The sequence below is a fragment of the Oncorhynchus tshawytscha genome, linkage group LG33, assembly GCF_018296145.1.
Source record: "Oncorhynchus tshawytscha isolate Ot180627B linkage group LG33, Otsh_v2.0, whole genome shotgun sequence".
Classification (NCBI taxonomy): domain Eukaryota; kingdom Metazoa; phylum Chordata; class Actinopteri; order Salmoniformes; family Salmonidae; genus Oncorhynchus; species Oncorhynchus tshawytscha.
In genome coordinates this window covers 11,044,806-11,069,128 of record NC_056461.1, presented here as the reverse complement: position 1 = coordinate 11,069,128, position 24,323 = coordinate 11,044,806, and the positions used below count along the sequence as shown (strand labels likewise).

The following is a 24,323-nucleotide window of genomic DNA, read 5'->3' as shown; positions in this document are numbered from 1 at the left end:
TATTTGAAAAGTTGGTATTTTCAAAGAAACTACACAATACCAAAACAATTCTGTCCAGATCTGTTGCAGGGTGAGGTTGCATAGGCACAGCTGGAGCAGGACTCAAACTCAACTAATTGTGAACATAACCGTATGAAACTGAATGTTGCTCTTCTTACCAAGGTGCCGGGTGAGGTTAACAGAGGAGTGGTGAGAGAGTGAATGTGGGTCTTACCAAGGTGCAGAGTGAGAGAGTTAGTTGTTCTTACCGAGGCGCAGGGTGAGATTAACAGAGTTAGGGTGCTGGACTCTGTAGAACATGGACTGGCTCTGCCACCAGGTGGGTTCCTCGTCCGTGTGGAAGTCCGTCAGCAGGCTGGCGTTGTGGCTGAGGCCCATGTCCGACACACTACAGTGGTGGCAGGAGCGCGTCGAGCTCGTCTGCATGCAGTAATCCTCTGGCGGTGAACCGCACACATTGGAAGCAATGATCGTGTGGTTAAAGGCTGCGTTCTCGAACTTGGGCATGCAACGGCTAGGGACACCCTCGTCGTCATCGTAGCAGGAGTCCATGGCCCCGTGAACGAAGGAGAGGGAGCAGAGAAGGAGGGCGAGGAGGAGTGGGGTGGTCAGTGGGATATCCATGACCAGGGAAAGTCACATACAGAGACACACAAGGTCAGTTAAAATGTAAAAATCACACACTCCTAAACACACTGGTAGAGCAATCCCGCAGATGTCTCAGAGAGGTCTATGTTCTTCCCCCCTCTCTTCATCTATGTCCTTCTCTCTCTTGTTCTCGCTTTCTTCTCCAACATGTGTTCTCCCTCTGGGAACTAAGTGAAGTTACTGGGGGAACCCCTCTCACCAGGGATAGGAGGAGAGAGACATGGGAGGGAGGGACAGACAGAGGGATAAGAAAGAGAGGGAAGAGGGGGCACGTACACTCCCCCCTCCTGCTGTCCACAGCAAGTACTACGGTCACCAGTATAAAGATGCAGATTCACAGTAAAACCATGGTGATGTTCATTATGGCACACTGTGGCAAAACGCATTTGTGCTTTAATTGGAATATTTCAGGCTCTACCTCCCTGTTTGACACCATTTCTAAAAGTTGTCCACCTACATAGCCCAGGTGGTAGAAACTGCCTACCATTACACTTTTGAATAATGTCACAGCCATGATTGAGACTTAAAAACCTTTTCATTGCACACTCTGTATATGAGTACACAGGGTGCCTATACCACTTATGGAGAAATGCAGTATGATGATTATGGGGATGAATGTGTTGGTAGTTAGCGTCACAATGGGGATTCTTGGTAAGTGCTGACAACAGTGAGCCTCTTCAGAAGGACTACAGAACCTACATGTAACAGAGACAGAAATACAGAAGACAGAGTGGAATGTGTGCAACCTGTTATGTTGCTTGAGGCTTATGGCGGCTCAGAAAACAAATTACATATAGTTAATGGCTTGGGTATACTTTAAAATGCAGTGGGAGGAGAAGTGTATATCATCCGCAAAACTTAGAGATTGTCGTGTTCGACCATGGGACAGCATGAGCAGGTTGTGAATCCGGCAGGTGTACAGGTGGGTGACGCAGAAGTGAGGTGGAAACTGAGGCTACGACAGTGGAGTGATGACAATCTTAATAGTGAGTGTGTTGGCCATGCTGCGTGGTTGACTGTTGAATTATTTAAACTAACAATAGGTTTGCAATGTCATGGTCAGAAGTCAAAACATTTGAGGATATACCATGTGTCTGAAGGAGAAAGAGAGGGCATAAGAAAGCGAAGGAGAAATGAGTGAACAGGTGAGATACAGAGAGGAAGAGAAAAGACAGAAAGACGGAGGGGGGAAAAAGTAGAGGGTAAAAGAGGTAGTTAAGTAGGTAGAAAAGGATTCAGAATGTGTGTGTGTGGATGAAGGAGAGAGCGAGAGAAAGATGGACAGGGAGGTAGAGAGGTGAAGGGGGAGTCAGGGTAGGAGTTGGACAGAGGGAAGTGTTTGGAGGGTGTTGTAGATTTATGATCCTTGGGGATTTACTGAGTCTCCTCTACCATATCTCCTTGTGATTGATCTGATTTATTACAGCTCTTGCACCAGTCAGCTAGGGACATTGTAAAGGGGACCACATCCATTTGCAGTGAAATCCTCTGCTGACTGCGAGGGGAAGAAGGAGGGAGAGAGATGGAAGTAGAAGGGGAGGGAGAGATGGATTGGGAAAGGGAGATGGAAAGAGAGACTGAGGTGGAGAGAGGGTCAGGGAAAAATGGAACGATGGGAGAGAGTAGTGCTTCTTCAAGCATGCATTACATTCAACAGGGGTTACATATGGAGTGTTTGCCAGTGTGTGTGAGTGCGTGACCGTGTGTTTATATCAATGGTGGGAGGAGCTATAGGAGGACCAGCTCATTGTAATGGTTGGAATGGAATAAATGTAATGGAGCCCATCCTCCTATAGCTCACCCAACCAACCTCCACTGGTGTATGTGTATATATTAACTGTTAACTATTAACTGAAGTGAATTGAATAGCAGGTTGACCATGTGTTTAGATATATTCAGCTTACTATATGTGCATAATGCATGTCATTACTTGCATTTGTGTTTGAGTAAAGGCTTACCTGTCCATACATACTGAATCTGTAACGCTCGTCTTCTTCCTCTGAGGAGGAGTAGGAGAGATCGGACCAATGCGCAGCATGGTAAGTGTCCATAATGATACTTTATTTACACGAACACTAAACAACACCGTGAAATACCGAAACAAACAAAACAGTCCCGTGTGGCACTAACACGGAAAATAATCACCCACAACTCAAAAGTGAAACCAGGCTACCTAAGTATGGTTCTGAATCAGGGACAACGATTGACAGCTGCCTCTGATTGAGAACGATACCAGGCCAAACACAGAAATCCCAAATTATAGAAAAAAGAACATAGACAACCCACCCATCTCACGCCCTGACCATACTAAAACAAAGACATAACAAAAGAACTAAGGTCAGAACATGACAGAATCAGGTGTGTGTGTGTGTGTGTTAGATCTGGCTTTGTAAGTAAACATTTCACAGAAAGTTCTGCACCTGTTTTAATCGGTGCATGTGACAAATCCATTTCGATGATTTATACTTTCACATTTGATACTTGAGTATATTTTAGCAATTGTATTTACTTTTGATACTTATGTATAATTTAAACTCAAGTAGTATTTTACTGGCTGACTTTCACTTGAGTAACTTTCTATTAAGGTATCTATACTTTTACTCAAGTATGACAAGTCTGTTCATGTATGTGCATGTGTGGAAATTTGTGCCTGCATGTGTGTCCATACTTGCATGTGTGTGCTCTAATTGAATACAGCATGCAATAGAGGTAGGAGTAAAAGAAAGAAATTGAGAGGCCTGCAGGGTAGTACTCCTGCCCCCTACTGCTCTGGAAGCACTGCTCCATATTCCATAAAACAGCACACTCAAAAAAATGATGGGCTAGAAACAACCCAATTTCAGTTATTTGTTAACCCAGTACTGGTTAAGTAGTGTATATAACACACACTGGGTTATTTTGACCCAGTTGGGTTGCGTGAATAACTCAAGGGATTATGCAAACATGAGTTAATTTAATCACCAGTTGCATTATTTTTTACATTGGTTGGGTTGAACCAGCAGCTGAGTCTTTTTTGTAATGTAATGTATAGGTTATTTTAAGGAGGTGTGGCCTATTAGGAGCGTGTCTTTCATGTAGTTATTTTTGGCAACCCATTACAGTAAATGTCATTCCTGTTCATCATGTTAAGTTTGTAACCTACAAATAAAAAAATGTATGTTAATATGTTTGCATTACACAAACTAATATCAAATTCCGAACATTATAGTGTACATATCCCAACATTAAGATACAGGGCCTTGCAAAAGTATTCAACCCCTTGGTGTTTTTCCTTTTTTGTATTTTGCATTACAGTCTGTAATTTAAATGGAATTTTATTTGGACCTCATTTAATGGACATACACAAAATAGTCCAAATTGGTGAAGTGAAAAAAAAAAAAAAATAGTTGTTTTCAAAAATTGTAAAAGAAGAAAACTGAAAAGTGGTGGTACATATGTATTCACCCCCTTTGCTATGAAGCACCTAAATAAGATCTGGTGCAACCACTTACCTTCAGAAGTCACATAATTAGTTAAATAAAGTCCACCTGTGTGCATGATCAAGTGTCACATGATCAAACACATGATCTCAGTATATATACAGTACACCTGTTCTGAAATGCCCCAGAGACTGCAACACCACTAAGCAAGGGGCACCATCAAGCAAGTGGAACTATGAAGACCAATGAGCTCTCCAAACAGTTCAGGGACAAAGTTGTGGATAAGTACAGTTAATGGTTGGTTTATAAAAAATATCTGAAACTTTGAACATCCCACGGAGCACCATGAAGTCCATTATTAAAAAATGGAAAGCATAATATACCACAACAAACCTGCCAATAGAGGGCCACCCACCAAAAGTCACAGACCAGGCAAGGAGGACATTAATCAGAGAGGCAACAAAGAGACCAAAGACAACCCTGAAGGAGCTGCAAAGCTCCACAGCGGAGATTGGAGTATCTGTCCATAAGACCACTTTAAGCCGTACACTCCACAGAGCTGGGCTTTACGGGAGAGTGGCCAGAAAAAAAGACATTGCTTAAAGAAAAAAATAAGTAAACAAGTTTGGTGTTCACCAAAAGGCATGTGGGAGACTCCCCAAACATATAGAAGAAGGTACCCTGGTCAGATGAGATTAAATGTAGCTTTTTGGCCATCAAGGAAAACGCTACATCTGGCGCAAACCCAACACCTCTCATCACCCCGAGAACACCACCAAAACCATGTTTTTCATCGGCAGGGACTGGGAAACCATTCAGAATGAAGGAATGATGGATGGCGCTAAATATAGGGAAATCCTTGCGGAAACCTGTTTCAGTCTTCCAGATTTATGAGACTGGGACAGAGGTTCGCCTTCCAGCAGGACAATGACCTTAAGCATACTGATAAAGCAACACTTGAATGGTTTAAGGGGAAACATTTAAATGTCTAGGAATGGCCTAGTCAAAGCCCAGACCGCAATTCAATTGAGAATCTGTGGTATGACTTAAAGATTGCTGTACACCAGCGAAACCCATCCAATTTGAAGGAGCTGGAGCAGTTTTGCCTTGAAAATGGACAAAAATCCCAGTAGCTAGATGTGCCAAGCTTATAGAGACATACCCCAAGAGACTTGCAGCTGTAATTGCTGCAAAAGGTGGCTCTACAAAGTATTGACTTTGGGGGGGTGAATAGTTATTTCAGTTTTTTTGTTTCACAATAAATAAATATTTTGCATCTTCAAAGTGGTAGGCATGTTGTGTAAATCAAATGATACAACCCCCCCAAAAATCTATTTTATTTCCAGGTTGTAAGGCAACAAAATAGGACGAATGCCAAGGGGGGTGAATACTTTTGCAAGCAACTATACATAGTTGGGATATGCATTATTAATTCCAACATTGAGATAGACTGTTGGGATGTGCAAGTCTTCTGGTCTGACCCACTGGGTTATATCTCAAAACCCAGCATCCGTAACCCAGCAGCTTTGAAAGAAAACAACCCAGCTAAGTGACCCAATGCCTGTGACACAGCAGTTGGGTCATCCAAACAACCCATCATTTTTTTAGAGTGCACACACACCTGAGAGTGGGTCATGTCATGATGATGGGGAAGACATAATTCGTAGAACTGCACACCAGCACACCTGAAACAGAGAGACTCGTGCTGGTAATGACGATGAAGAGGCAGACACTGAAGGCACTAGACACTGCTACTGTTCCATCTCTCAGCTCATACTGTAGAGACACATTCACAATAAAGTAGGTTCATGAAAGATGAATCACTGCATTATTTGCAATGATCGTGATACTGCATGTGGGTCTTCAATATACACATGTGCATTATTTGAATGTGCTTATTTAAATGTGTTTTGGATAAGAGCATTTGTTAAATGACTCAAATGTAAATGTGAAATAACCTCAATAGGCCTACACTTTCATGTCTCATTATTCCTCTCACCCTCTCTCTGTCTCTCTGTCTCCCTACCTCTATCTATCCCCTTCCTCCTCTCTCTATCTCTCCTCTCTTCTCTGTGGTGATGCTCACTCTCCTTTGTGCTTTTGTAGTTCCTACAGACTCGCAGGCAGGGAGGTCTCTGCTGGGCGGCGGCATGGCTTGGTATTTGATGTCATGGCTGTCATCGCTTCACTTAGCCATGCAGGAAGCTGCTGCTGCTGCCACCTCCCCCACAGGGAATACATTAGGCTAGATATCCAACAAACTAATGAGCGTCACACAAGTCTAATACTACATCCACCCACAAACAAAACTATACTCCATTATCATACAAGTCTACACCGACCCATGCAAAACTGTACAACACCATCATACAAGTCTAATATACCGACCGACACAACTTTGTCACAATGTACCATTACACAATCCTTTACCACACCATCTCACACTCTACAGACAGAAAACGATACTACACTGTCACAAAACGGTACTACGCACAAGATCTCACTAAATGCAGCTACTGCAGAGATAGGGCTTTACTTTGTTTTGTATGGAAGTGTCATGCCATGTCCAATGTGGCAGTGTGTGACTATAACCAGGTTTCTATCCAACCTTTTATTGCAATTAAAGTACTTTGGATTAAACATTTCATGGCAGGCCTGATGGAAACAGGACATTTCTCGGGTAAACTTTCCAAATGTCGGCAAAACTAAATACGCTCGACAAAGTGGGATCATTGTGTGTCTGTAAAATGAATAATGCGAGAAATTGTGGTGGAAATGCATTAATATGCAAATATTGATATAATAACCATCATATCGTAAACTTGGAGTCACTCGATGCCATGTTGTGTGGACCTCCTGCTACGACTCGGGAAAGCATGCAGTTTATTAGGCTACAGATTAAATCTGGTGGTGAAAGTGCAAGGTGATGAACTTGATACTCCTTAACCAATAAATATGTAGGGTTTTATTCCGGTGACATGATGATCAATGCTTGGCTGCTTTCACTTTTTTGTCAATAATAATCTCATCATTTAGCACTCCACACCGCTCTGATTCAGACACATTTTTGGTTGAATGCATTCATTTGTGCAACTGACTAGGTATCCCATTTCCCTTTCCCTAGTAGGCTACCTGAACTGGATCTGCGAGCTGTTGGCTAGAGATCAGGTGCACATTCAATTATATAACACAAAATATTTTGTGACAAAACAATCAGTAGAGTTGTAACTGGGATGGAAACCTATTTGACTTCTGTACATGGGAATTTAAACGCAAAAGTGATTTTTAGTTGCACTGCGCCATCACGCACAGCTTTTTTTCTGCAATAAGTGAATTTGATTGAAACACATCTCGGTTGTTTTTATGAGGGATTTTACAATATTTGCATGAAAATCTGTTGCCAACTGGCCAACCTAGCTAGTGTTACTCTCACATGCTGTGTGTGTGAAGTGCGTGCAGAGATGGGCAGTATGCTGCTAACAGTTCGGTAATTTTGGTAGTAGGCTCTCTGGACTGGAAGCTCATGAGGCTGTGAACACACACAAAATACCATAAAGATCAATGCATCTAAATCAACCACTAAATATTTGTATACTTATATGTATGTAATTAAAATACATGTTTCAGCTGTTTTAAAATACAAAAATTAATTTGCAAGTAGCTAGCCCGAACCGCAGCAATAACATTTTCAGTAACGATTACAAAATAGTTGTCATTGCTATGACTGTGATATGTTGTTGTTTATCTAACTTAGTTGAAGAAGTCACTCTGGATAAGCGTGTCTGCTAAATGACCAAAATGTAAATGTATATGTGAAAATGAACATACCAAAATGAACTGCAAAGCACACTGGGTATTATTATTGTCCTTGTTTTGATATGAAACTCATTAGAAGGATACTCAGCATGCTTTGCAATTGTTCCTTTCCCACATTTACATTTTAGTCATTTAGCAGATGCTCTTTTCCAGAGCCACTTATAATTAGTGCGTTCATTTTAAGATAGCTAAGTGAGACGACAACAATTGTATCAAGTACATTTTTCCTCAACAAAGTATTTATCAAAATGTTTTATATTTAGTTCATTTAGCAGATGCTTTTAAAAAAAAATACAACATACACGGGTTTAGTTAAGTGTAATTCAAATGACAAAATACTCAGAAGTCATTCAAATGCGAATTTCAAATACATGTAAAAGAAATTGTGCCCATCTCTGCACACGCAGACGCATGCACGCATAAACAAAAACAGGTGTAAATTACCATAAAAACTATGTACTAGAGGTCAATTAATCGAGTACACTGTTCCAGAAGAGTTCAAAGGTAAACCTTATTTTCATAGACAACGTCTCTCTGCTGCTCTGAAACACCTTGCTGGACTTCTAGGAACCGTTCTAAGACAGGGTCTGTATTACTCAACTGGGTATCAAGTGAATGTTTGAGCATGGCCACTCACCAGTGGTTCTGACCTTACATTGGTTGCTTCACTAAGCGTTTTGTAATGATGCTGCAGTACTTAGAGGTAATGTGTGGGTTCGTACGGTACCCTGCGTCACCACTTCATTGCTCCAGACCAACGCAAGGGGGATTCAGAGCCCTGATTATGCTTTTGGGTCCTATTGTATCACTAACTGACAATGAATGGGCGACATAAACCTAAATAGAAACATGTTAACTGTGCACGACTTCAGTATTACTTACTAAAACTGTTTTTATTATTTTATTTAGTTAGGATTATTTTGCTCTTACTGTAGTAGTGTAGCCCACTCCCGACCAGTCACATTGTACATCGCCTGAGTGGCACAACGCTCTAAGACACTGCATAGCAGTGCGAGCTCAAATCAAATCAAATCAAATGGATTTCTATAGCCCTTCTTACATAGGCTGATATCTCAAAGTGCTGTACAGAAACCCAGCCTAAAACCCCAAACAGCAAGCAAAGCAGGTGTAGAAGCACAGTGGCTAGGAAAACCTCCCTAGAAAGGCCAAAACCTAGGAAGAAACCTAGAGAGGAACCAGGCTGAGGGGTGGCCAGTCCTCTTCTGGCTGTGCCGGGTGGAGATTATAACAGAACATGGCCAAGATGTTCAAATGTTCATAAATGACCAGCATGGTCAAATAATAATATTCACAGTAATTGTCGAGGGTGCAGCAAGTCAGCACCACAGGAGTAAATGTCAAGCTGTGTTGCCTATGATGCTGGTTCAGTACCTGTGCTGGCCTCGACTGGGAGACCCATTAAATTACTTTAGGTTTTTGGTTTCCCTCCCTCTAAAAACAGAAATAAATCATTCTAAATAACAAACTGGCCTTTTTTCCTCACTCATTTTACGTTATTTGAAACTGAAATAATCTCAAAAATACTGTTATTTTTTTAAACAAAGCGATTATTATTATTATTAATTTTGAATTATATAAAAGCCTCTTGGATATTCTCACAGATATATTATTAACCTAAACTGTTCTCTGTGTAAATTACTACCCTTACTGCATATTCTAAATCTAATTCCAGCTTCAACACAATGGAAGTCTCTCTCTCTCTCTCTCATGCTCTCTCTCTCTCTCGCTCTCTCTCTCTCTGTCTCTCTCTTGCTCTCTCTCTCTCTCTCTCTCGCTCTCTCTCTCCCTCTCTTTTCCCTGTCTCTTTTTTAGTAATTAGCTGACTGTTGATTAAAAAGAGTGGAGGAGAAATAAGAGGTCCTGTAATTACCAAGCATATTAATCCTCTGAAATGGCTTCATTAGAATGCTCCATGCTTCCCTGGCTGCCGCCACCAACATTTCAATTTAACTCTGAAATTTCTACACTGCAATTTACACCAAATTTGGGCATGGTCTGCAGGAAGGCACTGAGCCGGTTTGGGAAAGTGGAATGGATGTTGCCACTCTTTCGCGTGATGGTTCCCTCGTAGACTCACTAGCTTGTTCATCCGCTTCAGTGCTTTCCGGCTCTAGGGCTGGGAGAAATAGACATGTATGTTTAACTTAACGCCACTCCTGCGTTGTCTTGGCTGTGTGCTTGGGGTTGTTGTACTGTTGGAAGGTGAACCTTCGTCCCAGTCTGAGGTCCTGAGTGCTCTGGAGCAGGTTTTCATCAATGATCTCTCTGTACTTTGCTCCATTCATCTTTCCCTCGATGCTTACTAGTCTCCCAGTCCCTGCCGCTTAAAAACATCCTCAGAGCATCATGCTGCCACCACCATGCTTCACCGTAGGGAAGGTGCCAGGTTTCCTCCAGACGTAACACCCAAAGAGTTCATTCTTGGTTTCATCAGACCAGAGAATCTTGTTTCTCATGGTCTGAGAGTCCTTTATGTGAATTTTGGCAAACTCCAATCGGGCTGTCATGTGCCTTTTACTGAGGAACGGCTTCCGTCTGGCCACTCTGCCATAAAAGCCTGATTGGTGGAGTGCTGCAGAGATGGTTGTCCTTCTGGAAGGTTCTCCCATCTTTACAGAGGACTCTGGAGCTTTGTCAGAGTGACCATTGAGTTCTTGGCCACCCTGACAAAGGCTCTTCTCCCCCATTTGCTCAGTTTTGCTGAGTGGCCAGCTCTAGGAAGAGTCTTGGTGGTTCCAAACTTCTTCCATTTAAGAATGATGAAGCAACTGTGTTCTTTGGGAGATTCAATGATGCAGAAATGTTTTCGTACCCTCCCCCAGATCTGTGGCTTCACACAATCCTGTCTCGGAGCTCTACGGACAATGCCTTTGACCTTTTTGCTATGACATGCACTGTCAACTGTGGGTGCCTTTCCAAATCCAATCAAATCCAATGTACAATCAATTTAATTTACCACAGGTGGACTCCAATCAAGTTGTAGAAATATCTCAAGGATGATCAATGGAAACAGGATGCATGCGAGCTCAATTTCGAATCTCATAGCAAAGGGTCTGAATTACTTAAGACATTAAGACATTTTTTAAATGTTTTATAAATTAGCAAAAATTTATAAAAACCTGTTTTTGATTTTGGGATATTGTGTGTAGATTGATGAAGAAAACACTTAATTTAATCTATTTTAGAATAAGGCTGTAACGTAACAAAATGTGGAAAAAGTCAAGGAGTCTGAATACTTTCCGAATACACGGTATTCTCCTTTCAAAGAAAGTGTTGCCATTGCCTTTTGATTGGACCCTTGGTCCCATAGAGGTGGAGTGTTTTGGCTTTTTTTGGACAATGGTTTTGGTTTATTTTGGTCTTTTTCATTTGTGTTTTTCAAACAGCTGAATATGACGGCTTAAGCCAGGTATACAATCCTTTCTCCAATGTGAATTATGCATTTCTCTCCTTTCATCTAGCTTTTTTCACTTGGTGCAGATTATGTACAGGGGTTTCCAGTTTGCGCCCTCTCCCTCTCTCTCTCTCTCTCTCTCTCTCTCTCCTCCCCCCTCTCTCCCCCCCTCTCTCTCTCTCTATGCATAAATCACACTGTGTAACAAGTACTGGTGAGCATTCATGCACTACTCTGCCTCATTCCTTTCCCCCTCCTCATACTCTCTCGCTCCAAAAACATTTGAGAGGAATAGGCTCATGTGAGGTAATTCACTTAGTGGCCAGGCCCCATACATCAATCCAGAAATGGATGGCAAAAGTAAACATGTGCTCTTAAAATTGAAATCTTCCAAACATTAGGGTGCAGTGAACTGTGTCTGTGATCCACCCCTCCCTATTCGGCCCTTGCCCACCCCGCTTTCCCTCACTCTGGTGCTAATGGTGTATCTCTGTGTGTGTGTGCACGCATGTTCTTTATAGAACCTTAGGAAAGGGTTCTTTATAGCACCATACAGGTTGCATTTAGAACGTTATGAGCATGGTTCTTTATTAAACCTTCAAAAAAGTATTCTATATAGCACCAAAAAAGTTTTTTGCTATGGTTACAAGCCAAAGAACCCCTATTTGGTCCTATTTAGATGTTTTTTATGTGTGTGTAATGGGCTCTGTTTAATGAAGCTAGTGATATATCTATGAGCCGCTCTGGCCATTTAAGAGGCGGTGTAGAGAGAGGCCATTTAAGGATGGCGGTGTAGAGAGAGGAGATGGTGGTAGGCTGTAGTCTTCATGAGTATGCCGAGAACATACCATGCAGAAAGAGAAAAGAGTGTGGGTCTGTGGCCTCATTTACAAACATTGCGTAAGTTTAAAACTAAATATCTGCATGTGCCATTTCTGAAATGGCAACAACAAAATATTGATACTTATGAACATGGAACACGTCATCCATACATGTTTCCCATTATGAATCAGATCTGTTTTAAAACTGTGCACCTGTGAACAAGCCTTATAATGCCACCTGAAAAACGCCCATCATTCAACTTTTATGGCGACAATAAACGCCCTTATTTGCTGTATAGTTTGGAAGTATTGGAATTAGGCCGAGACATTATCTAAAGGAAAACAGCAATGGCAAACTTGATCAAATGTCTTTGGAGATGTTGGAGAATGTTTTCTTTTGCAGGGATATTTGCTGTATCTGACCTTTCTGAAAGACAATAAACATTTTTTTTGTTGTGGACCTGTAAACAGATAGTTTGGATGCAATAGTGTTTAACATGCACTTTTCCCTGCAAAGTAAATATGCTACTGCCCACAAATTCTGAAACATTGTCTACTCTGAAAAAAACGAAAATAACTGTAGGCCTACTTACAGTGGTAGCCTACACAGTTCAATGTAAAATATCAACTGTCTGTTCACATGTTAAATTCTACTGTATGTTATAAACCGTGGACCCTGTCGGATGCATTGAGCAAAAACCTTAAATCATAATAGCCTATTGTAACGGTTTTAATAAAGATGTTTTAATAAAGATGAAAATACAACAATCTACAAAACAAGAACTGTGGAAAAAAACCCAAACAGTCCTATCTGGTGCCACAAACACAAAGACAGGAACAATCACCCACAAAACCCAACACAAAACAGGCTACCTAAATATGGTTCCCAATCAGAGACAATGACTAACACCTGCCTCTGATTGAGAACCATATCAGGCCAAACATAGAAATAGACAAACCAGACACACAACATAGAATGCCCACCCAGCTCACGTCCTGACCAACACTAAAACAAGGAAAACACACACGAACGATGGTCAGAACGTGACACCTATCCCAATTAAATGAGAGATGCACATGGTAATTTGGTGTATGGCTACTCCGGGAATATAATCTTGTCATGTCCAGAAAAGGTCAGGAACTTATTCTGCAATGGTTATGATATATGTATTATGTATTATCCCAGTGGGCATACGACGTGATACAGACATCTTTTACTGGTTGAAATCTGGTAACCAGATCACAACCAGATTAAGACGTCCTTTTGACTTGATATCTGCTTGATATCTGTTTTTTGCTTGAAATCTGATTGAACTACTGATCAGTTATCTAAATACTACTCAATACTAATATACATCAATCTATATAAACATGGGCATAGTGTTTGTTGGCTATGACCCCCTGGGAAGCAAAACATCCTGACAGTCTCTGCGGTCCAATAGCTATCAGAAATGTTTCCTAATTTAGAGAATCTCCGATGCTATACATGCTTTTGCCTTCACTACAGGCTAAGTCAGTGTTTTTCGTAGTTGCATTATACCCACTTGAAGAGTGCACATTCACTTCCATAACGTTTATTCTAGGCTACCAGCATTAAAGATAAACATGCACAATAATACAGGATACTCTTACAAAAATGCACTGCTGTTGAAATACAGTAAAACTGCAGTACAATGAAATAAGGGTTGTTTTCTAATGGTAAACTTTTATCTCTGTTAGATAATTGCACTGTTTATTGTGGTGGACATTTTCTTCTGTTCCAATGAATGATGTTTTGAAGTAATATTGTGACTAAGTACATTTGTTTTCAGGAGAAGCATGGGAGGGGGCTTAGGCAAGTTGCTGCGGGGTGGTCTAAGGTTCCAGTTATAAGGAATAAAAATAGCAGATCCGTACCACATTGGGTGAGGCGGGTTGCAGGAAAGCATATTTAGTGTGTAGATAGAAAGTGAGATTAAAATTAATACGAAAAAAAAGGCTATTTACATTGGATAAGACAAAGACAAAGACAACACACGTCCGACTGCTACGCCATCTTGGATACAATTCAAGTGATGTAGGTTCTTGACGCAATGAAGTGGATCTCTTCTCTCCAGCTCTCTTCCCCTCTCTCTCTTTCTGTCTGTTTCTTTCTCTCTGTCACTCTCTCAATGAAACATAATTGTACGTGGTAGACCACAGACGGCTCAGGGCAGTCTCCATATTGTCATTCTTCTCTTCTCCATTCCTCCCCCTTTTTTCTCAAAATGTTCCTCTCCATGTTGAGGATGATGCAGAGAAAGGCAGGGAACTACTTTGTCTTGTGATTGTGTGTGTGTGTGTACTCCCAGTGTGATGATGATTCAACTCCTAGGTGTTAATGCATGCAGATGTTCCCAAGTTGTTTTAACAATCTGCTGTAATCGCACAACACGCATCAGTCTTAATTCCTGCATTTCTATAAGCGGAGGTGGCGTGTGTGTGTGTGTACATGAGAATTGGGTTGCTTTCCATTAAACAGGGATAATGTAGGAGATTATTTTCTCAAACAGGCCCTGGCGCCAACGTTATCTCAGATCTGAATATATACCGCTCTGAATGTATCAGATTATACCTAGCTTTTCGCTTCCCTTCTCTCTTTTGTTTGTAAACAGAATTTACACCCTCTGAATGCATGTCATTTGTGAAGAGAGAGGAAGTATAGAGGGAGGAAAAACGACTGGTAAAAGGAGAGGCAGTCTCATTTCAAAGCTGTATGGTCTATGTACCCTTTGATATCCACAAGCACCTGCGGCGACATTTGAACAATCTTAACCATTAAAAAGCTTTTAAATGCCTGATGTGGCATTTTGTATATGTTGTTAAATTGTAAAATAGGACATTTTTAAGTTATGATGATGTAAACACATCTCATGTTAGGATCATTAAGCAGGCAGATTGCTCAACATTGACTTCGAAATTGGAACTGTCTGGGTTGCACCCTCGACAACCGCTGTGATTATTATTTTTTTGACCCTGCAGGTCACCTATGAACATTTGAACATCTTGGCCATGTTCTGTTATAATCTCCACCCGGCACCGCCAGAAGAGGACTGGCCACCCCTCATAGCCTGGTTCCTCTCTAGGTTTCTTCCCAGGTTCTGGCCTTTCTAGGGAGTTTGTCCTAGCCACCGAGCTTCTACACCTGCATTGCTTGCTGTTTGGGGTTTTAGGCTGGGTTTTGTACAGCACTTTGAGATATCAGCTGATGTAAGAAGGGCTTTATGAATACATGTGATTTGATTTAATATCCTGAGGACATCGGGAAATTCTTCATAACTGGCCACTAGGGGTAACAGGGAGCACTATTACCATCAGGTACGCTTATTGGCTCCAATGTCTGCAGATCTAAAGGTTGTTTGTTCAATCTGTGGTAGACAGTAATTATTATGATCATTTAAAAAAAAAAAAAATGTTATGTTTTAACCCTATGCAAAACCTTAACCATTAACTTTGACATTTGACATTTGGAGAAGCTGAAGGATAAAGAACAGGAGGAGTCAACCCAAGTTGTCAAAAACACTTTGACCATTGGAGCAACTTCAAAATTTGGCATTTTGGGAAATGTGGATAAACGTCAGAATCTGAAGTCAAATTGGTAAACCATGAGATCTGGTTGCCATTACGTATGGCATACTGTACCAGGGAGTACCAGTACCAGATCCATGTGCAGAGGTGTGAGGTGTTTGAGGTAGATATGTACATAAAGGCATCAAGATAGATAATAATAAGAGTAACATATAGAGCAGCAACAGCAAATGATGAGTGTAAAAGTGTGTGTGTGTGTGTATGTGTGCGTGTGTGTAATGTGTATGTACTGTATGTGTGTTTGTGTCGTGTCGATCTGCGTGTGTGTGTGTGTTATGTGTGTGTGCGTGGATGCGTGCGTATGTAGTGTATATGAATGTGTGTGGGTTTTGTGTGGGAGTGTCAATGTAATGTGTGAGAGTGTTTATATGGTTTGTAGATATAGTCTAGTGAGTGTGTGTGGGGTCAGCGCAAGATAGAGTCAGTGCACAAAGTTAGGACACCATTAACTGACTATTTAACAGTCTGGCTATTTAGCAGTCTTATGGCTTTCTCGGAGCCTGTTGGTCCGAGAGCCGATACTCTAGTACCATCTGCCAGATTGTAGCAGAGTGAACAGTCTATGGTTTGGGTGGCTGGAGTCTTTGGCAATTCTTTGGGCCTTTCTCTGGCACAGCCTGATATAGATGTCTCGGACGGCAGGGGCTTTCCGCACCACCCTCTGTAGCACTTTGCAGTTAAGGGTGGTGCATTTGTCATACCAAGCGGTAATGCAGCCAGTCAAGATGCTCTCGAAAGTGCAGCTGTAGATCTTTTCAGCCTCCTGAGTGGGAAGAAGCGCTTGTCCCGTTCCTTGTAAGCGGTACCTCTAGCATTTAGCCCAGGGCAGATATTGCCTGTTATCCATGGTTCTTATAGGTCACTGTGGGGACAACATTGTCTGTGCCTTTACTGATGAAGCCAGGGAGTATTGTGGTAAACTCCTCAACGCTATCGGATGAATCCCGGAACATATCCCAGTCTGTACTAGCAAAACAGTCTTTTAGCCTCACGTCTGCTTCATCCGTCCACTTCCATTTTGAGAGCATCACTGGTACTTCCTGTTTGAGCTTTTGTTTGTAAACAGGAAGCCTTGTAAGCGTTGTAAGCGTTTCTGTGGGTAGAATAAAAGTGATCTTTATTGGCGCCTTTAGTGGCACAGGAAACGTGTTGGTAGAGGTGTGATCTCTTTCTCTTTCTCTCTCTCTCTCTCTCTCTCTCTCTCTCTCTCCCTCCCAAGATTAAGCACAGCACCAGGTAATCCTGTCTAACGTTATTACCTCTTTCTCCTGTCCTCATACCTTTCTCTCTCACTGTACCATATTATTTCCTTTCCCATAATCCTCCCCCTCCCTCCCTCCCTCCCTCCCTCCCTCCCTCCCTCCCTCCCCCTCCCTCCCTCCCTCCCTCCCTCCCTCCCTCCCTCCCTCCCTCCCCCTCCCTCCCTCCCTCCCTCCCTCCCTCCCTCCCTCCCACCACCGTCATCCTCCCTCTGCTCCTCTTCTTCTCAGGTTGTCAGATGATAAAGGTGGAGACTTTCTTTTGGGCTTCGGTTTCTTTTTCCTACTCTTTCTCCTCCATTCTTCCACTCTTTTTCCAAACTATAGAGTTCAGTCTTTGATTCCAGCCTGGAAGTGGCATTTCTGATTCGACGAGAAGACAGAAGAGACAGAGGAGACAGAGCTGTGCAGTGGTGACCTTTGTGGATTTCTAAAGCTCATTATTCCTCATTGGGTCTGGGTAGAACTCTGTGGGGAGTAGGAAGGGCCCGGCCGGGGGTAGAGGGCCAGAGGAGGGGGTACGAGTTGAATCACTTCCTCTCCTTTCTTTTTTCCACTCTTTCTTTTTCATTCTTTATGTCTGAATTTGGTTCGATCTCGATCTCACACTGTCACTCTCTCTCTCACTCGTCTCTGACCCTTTATCTTTTCCACTCTCTTTTTATCTCGGCATTCACTTTTTTATTTCCTTTATTTCCTTGAAAAGACTCAAATGTGAGGAGATTGAGAGAGAGAAAATGAGATAAGCAAGAGAGAGAAATAGATCATGAGAGAGAGAAATGGAGAAAGACAGAAAGAGAGAAAGATGATTTAATTGAACTGAGAGAGAAGGTAGAGAGAGAACGAGAGAGAACCTCAGACATACAGTATGTATTTCTACCTAATTACACAGTGAAAATTAGTCATGTCAGTTCCACGCGTGTCGCACTGCGTGAGTGATACAGTACAGCAGCACCCCATTACATGCTATTTCCACGTGGAGCTGTCTCCCTGCTATGTAGAAGAGGATAGAGGCATTTCATATTAATCAGGTGGCTGAATGTGTTTTCATGCTCTTACAGGGTGTAATGAATGACAACTGGAGATTTAAATATGCATGTACTTGTGCTGTTATTCTGATCGTTTCCTTTTAAACACAGTTCACTAATTGCCTCCCGCTACTATAATAATGAACAGGACTGTGTATGGCATTATAATTAAACCTCAGAAGACAAGGGAGAAGGAAGTGTGCGTGTGTGGGTAGGTACTGTATATTTAAGCAGATATATTATTTGTGTGTGTGTGCAATCAAAACCACAGCATTTTCATCCTTAATAATGTGCATCTACACACAGGAGATCTCCAGAGTGAATCATTTATTTGTATGCCACTGCTGTTAGCCATCGTAGCAATGCACAGTAACCAAGTTAGTGACGGACTCTACTCCACCATGCATAGCTTACTGAGAAAGGGTGAGAACTGAACTGACACAGATGTCGAATGGATATAAAAATCAACTCTGAATAGTGCTGGTACTTTACTACATGACCATGACACCAACCACACATACAGCATTAAGCACTAAGTCACAACAGAACTTCGAAAATAGATGTTAAATCACAACCTCATACAGCTAGTGTTGATAATCACAGTTTTTTTTAAATCAACATACCAGGCAGATAAAACAAGTAGGGAAGCTTACTGAAGTGTTGCCAGTTAGAATCCTATTAGCTGAGTTAATTGCACGAGGAATGCTCATAACGGAACGTAATTATTGATGTGGCCGAGCTTGGGCTGGATGAGGAGAGCAGTAGCAGCAAAAGCAGGAGAGAATTCAGCAGCATCTCAGGTGTATGTCCACTGGGAAATGCATGAAACTAATGGTGTTACATGTTCATCATTTATACTCCCGCATGGGTAAAACACAAATAAACTGGATTTTTAGTTATCTGATCAAGTGCTGGTTCTGTTGCTCTCTTATTTTATACTCTTTCTTCCTCTCCTCTTATTTTTTTTATTTTCTCAGCTCCTCCCCCTCTCCTGTCTTCTCATTCTGAACGCCAAGGCTAAATCGCCTGCGGCGTCCCCTGGTCGGCCGGCTCTCTCCATCTCTGTGTGTCTTTGTGTCCTCTGTCCCTTGTTAATGCTGTCAGAACAGGAGATTAGTAATTTAATCAGTCTGAAGAGGAGCGTTCCTCCAGATAAGGCCCTGCTGAAGGAGCTCCTTCTAAACCGCACCAACACTGCGGCACTCCATATGTCTGTCGCAGCTGAGATTGGCTCCCTCAGACTCTTTTTATGTGTCTATTTTCAAAGGATAAAGCTAACATGAATAATTTCATAGTTAAGACCACAGTAACAATATGGAGGAAAATTAAACGTATTCTACAATAATCAATTCCACTACCTAAAAACACAACCTTATGGAACAATCCTTGGATATATTTTCAGAATTCACAGATAAATTGGTCCACGTAAAACTAAAGGCATGAAAACCATACATTACTTGTTAATATGAAATGCATTCCATGACAGCTTTAAAAAGCCATTTCAGATTGACCAATGTAGATATTTTCAAATACATGCAACTTCAAAATGTTATATCACAAGATGTTATATCACAAGATGTTATATCACAAGATGTTATATCACAAGATGTTATATCACAAGATGTCGATTTGGACTCTTTTGGACATCGGAGCAATCTTGAGGGAATCCTGTTTGAGTCAGAAGAGGATATTCATATTATATGTAAGCTATACAAAACCTTCAGAGAGCCTATCCAACTGATAATCTCTCTAAGTTTATAAAAAAATATATAAACTATTGAAATGTTGGAACATAACTAACGAGATAACAGTTGCCTAAAATGGAAGATTAATCCTGTTTAAATTAATGTATTATACAAGAGACGAAATTCACAAAGTCTACTGCAAAACAGCAGAGTCATGTCTGAAGTGTAAAATTAATAATGACTCAATAATCCATGCCTTCTGGGAATGCTATAAAGTACTAAGGTCATGGGCAGAGTTCGAAAGTTCACTGTCAGAAGTATTCAAATGTAAATGTACTTTTAATCCGTCGCATATTTCAAGACATGTCATATGAGGGTTCAGTGAGATACCGATGGGTTGGACGATATTTCAATCAGCTTGAAAAAAAAACATACACTTAAAAACTGTAAATCAACCAATCCTCCGTCGTTAACACAATGGAAAGGTCAAGTGCTTTATTATCTAAAATGATACAATGGGTGGGTCTAATCCCGAATGCTGATTAGTTAAAAGCACATTCCAGCCAGTGTCCATTACACAAGTTACCACCGTCTAAATCTATAATGTAAAAATGCCGATTTACTCTGATCCATCTGACCCACTGTCTCATCAGCCCAGACAGAGAAGTTAGAAACTTGATCTCCACTTTAAAAAGCATCTGGACATAATCTCACATTTCTTTAAAAATAACATTTAGGTTTCAAAAGCGGAGATATGTATACACCTTACTGTCTGTCTCTCCGACATTTGCAAAATTGTTTTAAAATTCAAATTAGATCTCCAGCTGTCCCAGAGTAATGAACATGTTGGGCTCGGGAGTCGGGGCGAGAGAGAGGCAGGCAGCGTTTCTCAGCCAAAATCATGAAATCATGAATCAGCTGGTATCATTTTTCTGGATATATAAAAAGAAATGCCAATTGAAAAAAGGTCAAACAAAACAAAGTGCAGTTAGTTTGCAGTCTTTCCAGCTTCAGTTTGAAGTTAATTTTTTAGATGTGTTGTTGGCTAGCTCCTCTGAACAACAGTGCCCTAACGAGAGAGCACATTTTCTATGCCAGGCGAAATCATGCCACATTAGCTCATTGTTAAATGTTACGAGAAAACAGCTTAAAACCTGTTGAATCTAGGGGGCACTATTTTCATTTTTGGAAAAATAACGTTCCCAAAGTAAACGGGCTATTTTGTCAGGACAAGATGCTAGAATATGCATATAATTGACAGCTTAGGATAGAAAACACTCTAAAGTTGCCAAAACTGTAAAAATATTGTCTGTGAGTATAACAGAACTGATATTGCAGGCGAAAGCCTGAGAAAAATCAATCAGGAAGGGACTCTTATTTAGAAAGCTCTGCGTTCCTATTGGTCCCTATTGAGCAGTGAATGAGATATCAACCAGATTCCTTTTTCATTGGCTTCCCTAATGTTTCTAGTGTCACAATACATAGTTTCAGGCATTTATTTTGAAAAATGAGCCTGAACGTCAACATTGCGTCAGTGGTCAGCTGGAGGCTCTCGGTGTTTTGTGCGTAAAAGACAAATGCGGCCATTGTTTCTCTCTTTCCTACTAAGAAGCCATCTGTCCCTGTTGATATATTATCGAACAGATATTTGAAAAACACCTTGAGGATTGATTATAAACAACGTTTGCCATGTTTCTGTCGATATTATGGAGCTAATTTGGAATATTTTTCGGCGTTGTCTTGACCGTAATTTCCGGTCGAATTCTCAGCCAAACGTGAAGAACTAACGGAGTTATTTCGCCTACAAAAATAATATTTTGGGGAAAAAGGAACATTTGCTATCTAACTGGGATTCTCGTGAGTGAAAACATCCGAAGCACATCAAAGGTAAACGATTTAATTTGATTGCTTTTCTGATTTTCGTGACCAGGTTGCCTGCTGCTAGCTAGGCATAATGCTATGCTAGGCTAACGATAAACTTACACAAATGCTTGTCTTGCTTTGGCTGTAAAGCATAATTTCAAAATCTGAGATGACAGGGTGATTAACAAAAGGCTAAGCTGTGTTTCAATATATTTCACTTGTGATTTCATGAATATGAATATTTTCTAGTAAAATGTATGTCCATTGCGTTAAGCTAATTAGTGTCAGTTGATGACAATTCTCCCGGATCCGGGATGGGTAGATCCAAGAGTGTAGCTCCTGTTGTTATTCTGTTTGCACTGTTTGACGTGACTGTGAGTTAGCCATAGTTGCCTAGCTAGCAAGCAAGGGATAAGAACGTTGCCAGCCAGTATGGCAATGGAACATTTAGAACGAACGACTGGGTCACGTCCACAGATAAAGAATAAATAGACTGAACGACTGGGTTGTGTCTCTAGCAACCGAACCAATAGAACAAACAACCAGCCGGCTTGTGTAGCAACCCTAGATTTGTTTTGGGACTATATCTTGTGGAAGGATGAAATAGTATGAATAAACATTATCACTTAAAATGTTAAGCACGTAGGCTACAGAGAGAAACGAAATGGTGCGGTTTGAGGGCATGTGGCATAAAGTGATGCGGGCACTGGAGATGGGGGTGTGCTATCGTGAGTCTGGGCGGTTGTGATGTAGTTAATGTTTTTATGATTTTGTTGTTTGTATGTATATGTTTTGTATTGTTTATAAAACTAAATAAAAAGACATTGGCTCCCCACTTATCGCTGCAGGCATCTTTCGGCCTCTCTCCCTCAATCTCTGATTCTCTTGCTTAAGTGGTTTCCCTCTAACTCTCACTCCGTCTGTCTCTCTCTCTCACTCAGTCTCTCACTCCACCTCTCACTCCGCCTCTCTCTCTCACTCCATCTCTCTCTCTCTCGTCGGATTGCATGCTGGGAGTGAGTCGGGAAGCAGGAGCAATTGCAAGAGCGACTTAATTTTTTTTCACTCTACTGGGTTTTGGTGTTTTCACTGTGTGTATATACTGTATATATATATTGATTCGTTTAGTTGTTTTAAGGTTATCTTTGTCTCCCTGTCACTAAATACGTATAGGGGTGGGTGTGATAGTTGAGGTTGTTTTTCTCTAGGATGCAAGCAGCGTGTGAGGCTAGTTGCAATGGCCACTCGCGGAGGGTTGGGTTTGAAAACCTTAGTCGGTGGCATGGTGTAAAGGTTCCTGCTGCGGCAGAGTGTTTGGTGGAATAATGTAGCTTAGCAGTTGGCGCTATCGTTGCGTATTATAGAATAAAATCAGCCTCAAAGACCTCGGTATAGCCCTGTAGTGATATTCTTAGATTGCATTGAAAAGGTGAATACGATGGTTGAGTGGTGTTGTATTGCGGGAGACACAGACCTCTGTATTTCCTCTTATGAATCCGGCAAAGAGAGTTATACTTTCTAACGCGCCACCATTTGTTAGAGTTGAAGTGTTGGAGCGAGAGTTATCTCATCATGGACAACTTTTATCTACAATAAAATAGGTTATTTTTTGGATGCAAATCTCCTTTGCTGAAACATTTCATGTCTCATAGGAGACAAGTGCACATGATTTTAAAGAAGGATACTGACGAACTGAATTTAGCGTTGTCGTAACGTTTTCTGTCATTAAATGTGAAGACTGTTATATTGTCAAATAATTTCTCTACGTGTAATTATTCTGTGATTAAATGAAACAAGGAATAGTAGTTAACTGGGAAGTTGGGGCACCACGGGAAAATGTTGTTTATAGAGTTGCAATTTCCCAAATATAACTTCAGATATTTTATTATCTTATCAATTACAGTCTTCTATTAATGTAGTAATACCTCATCAGTCTCATTCCTGAACGTCGCAAACTCTTAGATATCTGTACAAACACTCGCATCATGAATCAGCGGTATACAAATTGGCTTAATTATTTATTTACTAACTAACTAATCAATCACATAAATACATTAACACACACACACACACACACAGTAGGTCATACATTGGTTACAAACATGACACAAAGAAAAGTCCCTAGTAGACAAAACCGATATGACGGCTTGGTAGACAAAGGAAGGGGTGGGGACAGCTCAAGAGCGGGGATTTCAGAGTTGATAACTACATTAATGGAAATGCTGATGCTTTGATCATGAACAACCACTCATTCGATAAGAAATTGCAATTGACATGTTTACGAGTTTATGCCTTTGTTGTCCTCTCTGTGATCACCGATACATCTGCTGGATAATCAGTCGACAGAAAATCTCTGGTTTGTCCACCAGAGATCGAAGATCTTTTGTAGTTCTAGCTTGTTATAATGAATACGTCAGAGTACCAGGTTGTGTTTACCAGACTAAAGTACAGCTGCAGCCTGAATAATTGTTCTTTAGTTTGTAGATTTCTAAGCCATTTCAATGTGGGAATGATCTCCACGTTCTCTGGTCTTGTCCATGGGTGGAGTTGCCAACCATTTCAACATGTAGTGATAGCTTCCATGTTTTCTGGTCTAAAGTAAATTTTGTCAGAAGTGTTTTTTTTTCTTCTACTATAGTAGAAAAGGAGGCGTTCCATGACGCCTTGTAATGTCTGTGCTCACTGGGGCTTGGTCACTGACTGATCCTAAGTTACTATGAAAACCAATTCTCATTTAGACGACTATGATCAAATTGTTTTCTT

At 41.1% G+C, this 24,323-nt stretch overlaps 1 protein-coding gene across 2 annotated transcripts in view; it reads right to left on the bottom strand.

The window, feature by feature from the left end:
- Nucleotides 1-2,781, bottom strand: part of LOC112230880 (laminin, gamma 3) — a 252,515-nt gene extending 249,734 nt beyond the window's left edge. The window contains exons 1-2 of one of the 2 annotated variants that reach the window (XM_024397226.2): nucleotides 2,607-2,781; nucleotides 249-514 (exon numbers count right to left, since the gene is read on the bottom strand). In XM_024397226.2, the coding sequence (XP_024252994.1) occupies nucleotides 249-514; nucleotides 2,607-2,686 (346 nt within the window). In that variant the 5' untranslated portion in view covers nucleotides 2,687-2,781. Of the gene's footprint in view, nucleotides 1-248; nucleotides 814-2,606 lie in introns of those variants that run through there. The other variant, XM_024397225.2, reaches the window with a different exon arrangement.
- Nucleotides 2,782-24,323: the final 21,542 nt, after the last annotated feature.